This window comes from Microtus oregoni, unplaced genomic scaffold (genome assembly GCF_018167655.1).
Source record: "Microtus oregoni isolate MIOR12 unplaced genomic scaffold, Mior012 000043F_ref0000047, whole genome shotgun sequence".
NCBI lineage: Eukaryota > Metazoa > Chordata > Mammalia > Rodentia > Cricetidae > Microtus > Microtus oregoni.
The window spans coordinates 4826119-4832118 of NW_024543210.1; the positions used below are offsets into that span (position 1 = coordinate 4826119).

The window sequence follows — 6000 nt, forward strand, 5'->3', positions numbered from 1 at the left end:
AGAGAAAATAGGTAAAAGCAGCCCTAATGGCAGATGCACGGAAAGCTAATGAAAGACACGAATCCATAGATTCAAGAAGCCATAAGACCAGCACTTGGAAGCAGAAGCAGGCAGAACTCTGTGAGTTTGGGGCCAGTTTGCTCTACATAGTGAGTTCCAGGACATCCAGAGTTACAGTGAGACCCTATTTCAAAAAAAAAAGAAAAAGAAAAAGAAAAAAACAAAAACCACAAGAACCCAACTATAAAGATAAAAACACACAAGAGATTGAGATTGAGCACTGTTGCACACTTGCCATCACAGCACTTGGGAGGCTGAGGTGGGAACATCTCAAGCTTAAGGCCAGTGTGGGCTAGACTAGACTTCATCAGAAAGAGAGAGTGAGAAATCAAACGAGAGAGAGACAGAGAGAGAGAGAGACAGAGTGACAGAGAGACTGAAAGACAAAGAGAGAGGGGGTGGGGTGGAGTGGGAGGGAAGGAGCACGCCTAGTGAAATTACTGATAACCAAAGGCAAAGAGAACACTTGAAAAGCAGAGCCAGGTATAACAGCTCAGGCTTGGAATATCAGCATTCAAGAGACCAAGGACAGCCATGAAGTTGAAATTAGCCTGGACTACAGTGTGAGCACCTATCTCAAAACTAAAAATAAACCAAAAAACAAGAATCAGACAGATCAAGACTATCAAAAGGAACAACAACATAACCAGTGACTTCTCAATAGGAACAATCAAGTCAGACTACAAGACAGCTTTCAAATGCTTAATGAAGTCCTGAGTTCTGCAGCTAATTAATGAAAATATTCTTTTAGAGTGGAAGGGAAAGCCAGGCAGTGGTAGTGCACGCCTGTAATCCCAGCACTCGGGAGGCAGAGGCAGGCGGATCTCTGTGAGTTCAAGGCCAGCCTGGTCTACAAAGGGAGTTCCAGGACAGGCTCCAAAGCTACAGAGAAACCCTGTCTCGAAAAAAAAAAAAAAAAAAAAGTGGAAGGGAAGTAATGATTGCACAGCTCTGTGGATATTCTAAAAACCGACGACCTTTGTGGTATGAATTACATCTCAATAAAATTGTTTATGAACCATAAAAAAAGTGAATAAAGCATTTTCAAACAAAATCTAACAGCAACCTGTTGTTAGCAAAACACACACACACAAAACGACTAAAGGAATCTTAGCAGACAGGAAGATGGTGAGTTCTAGGCAAGTCTGAGCTACTGTGTTCCTAAGCAGCCTGAGCTATAGAACAAGACCCTGTCTCAAAAACACAATGATTAAAGCTGAGGAGGCGGTTCTAAGGATAAATTGCTTGCTAAGCAAACATGAGGAAGGTATATATATATATATCCTTATAAAAGTTGTGTAGCTGTGGCAGCCTCCTTGCAATTCCAGCTGTTAGAAGGAGACAGGACCAAGAGGGTGGTTAGTGAATCTTACCCATACTGGCCAGTTGTATGTTCCACTGACAGCCCCTGCCTCAATGAATAAGCTGGAGAGCAATGGAGGAAGACTCCCAATGCCAACCTCAGACTTGTGTGTGCCCTCACACACAAACATGTATGCACACATATACCTAAAAGATACAAAAGTCCAACAAACAAGAGCTGCAGATATCACTCAGTGCAAGGCTCCTAGTCTGATATCTATACTGAAACAGACAGACAACCACTAAAGGATGCTCTTCAACTCAGGAGGCAGAGACAGGCGGAACTCTGTGAGTTTGGGACCAGCCTGGTCTACAGGGCAGGTTCCAAGACAGCCAAAGTTACACAGAGAAACCCTGTCTTGGAAAAAAAAAATGTTCTCCAGATAGAAGATGACAAAGGCAGCAATGCAGTTGAGGAAAAGATGACCTTGATAAACAATGAGGAATAAATGATGCGAGGTAAAAATGAAACATAATCCCTACTTCATATTCAATTCAATCCCATATTCATACTTCAGTTCCAGGTGAACAATATCATTTCACGTGAGAAGCAAAACATTGAGATTTCTGCAAGATGTCAACAACCTATCTTCATTTAGGAAAAGAAACCCTACAAATTAGGAAAAACAAGTAAACCCCTCAAGCAAAATAGGACAGTAAACAGGCACTTTACAAGAGATGCCAAGCAAACACAAAAAGACAATCAGCCTCCTTAGTCAACAGGAAACTGCAAATTAAAACTCTAATGGGCTGTCACTTCAAGCTCACCAGAATGGCTAAAATGTCAGGCAGACACTAGCAAGGCTTGTCAAGTATTTTAAACAAGAGCTATTAAATGCTTACTGGTGTAAACTGGTACCACCACTTTGGGAATTCTGCTCTATCCACTACAGCAGAAGATATGCATGTTTTTATGTTTAAAAAAGAATCTAGCAGGGCGGTGGTGGTGTGCGCCAGTTAACCCCCAGCACTTGGGAGGCAGAGGCAGGCGGATCTCTACGTTCAAGACCAGCCAGGTCTACAGAGTGAGTTCCAGAACAGCTGGGGCTACACAGAGAAACCCTGTTTCAAAAAAAGCCAACCCCTCCCTCCAAAAAATTTACTTGTGGGTAGGCATAATACATACTCAAGAAAAATCAAAGCGTTAGGAAGTACACTGGCACATTCACTACAGCGTTAGTAGCCAAAAGCTACAAACAATTCAAAAGTCCACTAATAGTAGTAGACTGAATTAAACTGTGGACTATCTACCCTATGCATGGCTAGAGATCATAGAGAACTTCAGAAATACCTTTGAAGAAAGAAGCCAGACACAAAATTACATAGTGCATTATTCGATTTATATACAGTTCACAATACAGATAAAAGAAAGATGAGTTTAGAAGATAAAATTGCACAGAAAAAAAAAAAACCAGCATACACCACTACTTCCACCACCCCAGAAATCTGGGTACGGTTAACCTGGAGAAGAAGGGTGGGTGCTGCGAACGAAGAGCGCACGCGAGTTTCTGGGTGTTGACGAGGCTCACTGGCTGAATCAGTAGCCATACCTTTTGGGGTTACACAGGATGGCAGGTTTGCAAGAGAAAAGGGGCAGGTCATAAAAGAAAGGTGAAGAGGAGCGCACCCTGAGGGCGGAGAGCTACCGATAGCAAAGTGTGCAGGACAGCGGCTGCGGCGCAGCGCGCTCGGTAGGAAGACACCACCGCAGGGCGGGCGCGGCCTCCCGCGGACCCCGCGGCCTGCGCGTCTTCGGGAGCTTGGGGCGCCGGCTCGGAGCTCCGGGGCCGTCACGATGCTCTGGCACCCCGCCCCCCAAGCCCGGAGCTCTCGGCCTCGCCGCGCTCGCGGCCGCGACTCACCTCATCGTGGCTGCCGGGCGGGAGCGGGGCCGGGGGTGAAGGCGCGGCGCGACGGGGCGCTAGCGAGGCAGCCGGCCCCGGGCGCGGCGGCTCCGCGTCTGGCTGGGCTCCAGGCGGCGGCGGGGGCTCATCTTCTCCGGCGGGCGTCCGGGCCGCTAGCTGCGGGGCAGCACGGCGGCTGCGGCGGCGACTGACAGCTGGGCCCCGGCCCCTGCCATCTTGGCGGGCGCGCGTGCCCGAGCCGGCGCGTGCGCGTGCCGCCCGCCGACGGGCAGGGGGAGGGGGCGAGCGGCGGGGTCTCGCGGGCGGGAGCGAGCGGGCGCGCGCCCGTCAGAGACTCGGGGCGGCGGCCGGCGGATGGGGTGCGGAGTGCACGCGGGGCGCCCCTCCTCTCGCTGAGGGGACTGCGCACGCCGACGCCCCTCTGTCGGCAGCCGCTGAGGGAATGGGCGCGCGCGGCAGCGAAGCTCCACACAAAAGGCGCGGGGATCCACGGTCCGCGCCTCTGGGAAGGCGGAGCGCAAGGGGGCGGGTAGAGGCGTGGCCCAAGTCCAGAGGGGCGGGGTGAAGCCTTGTGGAAAGGGTAGTTGGGCAATCGGGTCTGGGGGCGGGGCAGGGGGCGGGGCCGGGACCCAAAGGCATAACTGCAATTTAGAGGAACAGGTTAACTTATTGAGTTCCAGGGCAGTCAGGGCTACATGGTGAGACCCTGTGTCCAAGAGAAAGACTGGTGCCAACTTCAGCAGGAAAGCTTTGGGGTCTTGGGTGTAGGAGGCGGGGTAGTAGGCGTGGTCTAGGACTCAGAGGGGCAGGGCTAAACTGCAAGGTGAGGATGTCTAGAGACAGGACTTGGCGATCCGGGCCTGACCAAGGAAGGGACAGAGCGGTGGGCGCAGTCGGATGGCCCCGCAGGAACAAGGAGAGACTATAGGAAGGAGTTAGTAGGGAGAAACTGGGTGGAGCTCCGCCGGAACACTGGAGGGTCGTGGGCCTGGGAGCGGAGGTCGGGGTAGACCTGAAGCAAAGCGGGCCCGCTGGGGCGGAGCTAGAGGGAAGGGTAGGTGGAGAAGTGTGGGACCAAGGGTGTGATTTGGGAAGCGAGGCTGAGAGGGGAGGGTGCCGAGTGACACCTGGCGACCTATTGTACAGGCTTTCCAGGGCATTCACAGAGCACTATGAACTGGAAAACAGCAATCTAGTGGATTCCTTAACCTGCTGTACTGTTAGCAGTGCCTGAGGTTATAGCCCTCCTAACCTCGTTTTTTCGGTCTTCCTGGGGTACAGATTGGTCTGTTTGTTACAGAAGAGCCTTGTCACATCCTAAGAATGACGGTTGTTCGAGCCTCAGGTCACTCAAAAGCAGCCCAGGTATGTTCAGGGCTGCTTAGCCCTGGTTGGTGCATCCTTTGATTCCAGCCTGGCTTATTGGTGCCCTTCTGTATTTGGTTACTGATCTCCATATCGGGTGTCTTCCCTGCTGGCCCTGGGGTCCTGGGATCTAACAAGTTGTTGCCATGCTGTGACTTGGCAAGAAACATCAACTGGCGGGTTTGCTGCGAAGATACTGTCTGCCTTTCCACCCCACACAGCACGTGTCATAAAATCACTGACACTGTGAAGAAACTATTTTCAAAGTTGAGGACTGGTGACCTCCAGAAAGAAATCTTGAAGTCACGTGTTTCAAAAACGTTAACTTTTTGTAACATTTTGTATCAAAAGAGTGGAAAACACAAATTTGTCTACTTCCAAGGGATAAAGCCTTATTCCATACGTGAAAGCTTTGCTAAACAGACATTGGTTTCAAATGGCTGGCTGTTAGGGGAAGGAGAAGGACAGGTAGGGGCGATGAGAATTGTGGGAAAGAGCCTTTCACAGTCTGTTTCCTACTGTAGTTGGTACCTCAACTGATCCTCCGCAGCCTGTAAGGTGGCTTTAGGATTCCCACCTATTGGATGAGGAACTGGAGGTGTTTGAGCTGCCATGGTATTAAATGTGGGGCATCTGCACTGCAGGCATCCTAGAGTTGCTTTAGACAAAAATCAGCATCCTGCCCAGGGAAGCAGGACACAGCAGAGGATGGGAGTGGCCCCTGTCTGTCCTCCCCCAGCCCTTCCTGCAGCTCATGGAGCCGGCTGATGAGAAAACAGATTGAGGAGACCTCCTTGGGACCTGAACTGCTAATTTAGTGACTTCGCTGAGTGACATGGGGGACGATCATTTTCCTTTTCCCAGAACACAGCTCTTTTCTGTGGAAGTAGTTGTACTTGCTGCGGTTGGGCATGGAAGACCAACAAAGAAAGCATGCTTGTGTTCTGGTTCCGGCAAGAAGTGAAAATGACCTTTGATCCATGTTGCCCTCACAACTTGAGGCTAGCTTGGGGTTTCTGTTTTAACTCTTCCCCTCTTGAGTTCCTCCACTCCTCTGGTGACTCCTTAACATCCTGTTGCAAGCTTGAAGGGAGTGATTTCTACACCAGGGCTTTGCTGCTCGCCCTTCTTGGGAAAATACCAAGACAGGGAATACTTGAGGGGAAGCTAGACTGGGGCAGTGGGAGGGAACCTAGGGTGGCTGTCCTGCAGGAGCTGTGGGTCTTGAGGAGAAACAGAAACACATGGCTGTTGCAGTCCTGCCTGGAGTTGAGCGTTCCCACCATTCAAGAAAATAAGGCCAACTACATTCCCGGAGCAGCCTGGCCAGAAGTTCTGGAGGAGCGGC

General features: G+C 50.6%; 1 protein-coding gene across 1 annotated transcript in view; it reads right to left on the minus strand.

Moving 5' to 3' along the window:
* The window catches only part of Evl (Enah/Vasp-like), a 148781-nt gene extending 145015 nt beyond the window's left edge, over positions 1-3766 (minus strand). Inside the window, exon 1 of the mRNA XM_041633079.1 lies at positions 3285-3766. Coding sequence (XP_041489013.1) covers positions 3285-3289 — 5 coding nt within the window. The 5' untranslated portion in view covers positions 3290-3766. The remainder of the gene's footprint in view (positions 1-3284) is intronic.
* Between the last annotated feature and the right edge of the window lie 2234 nt (positions 3767-6000).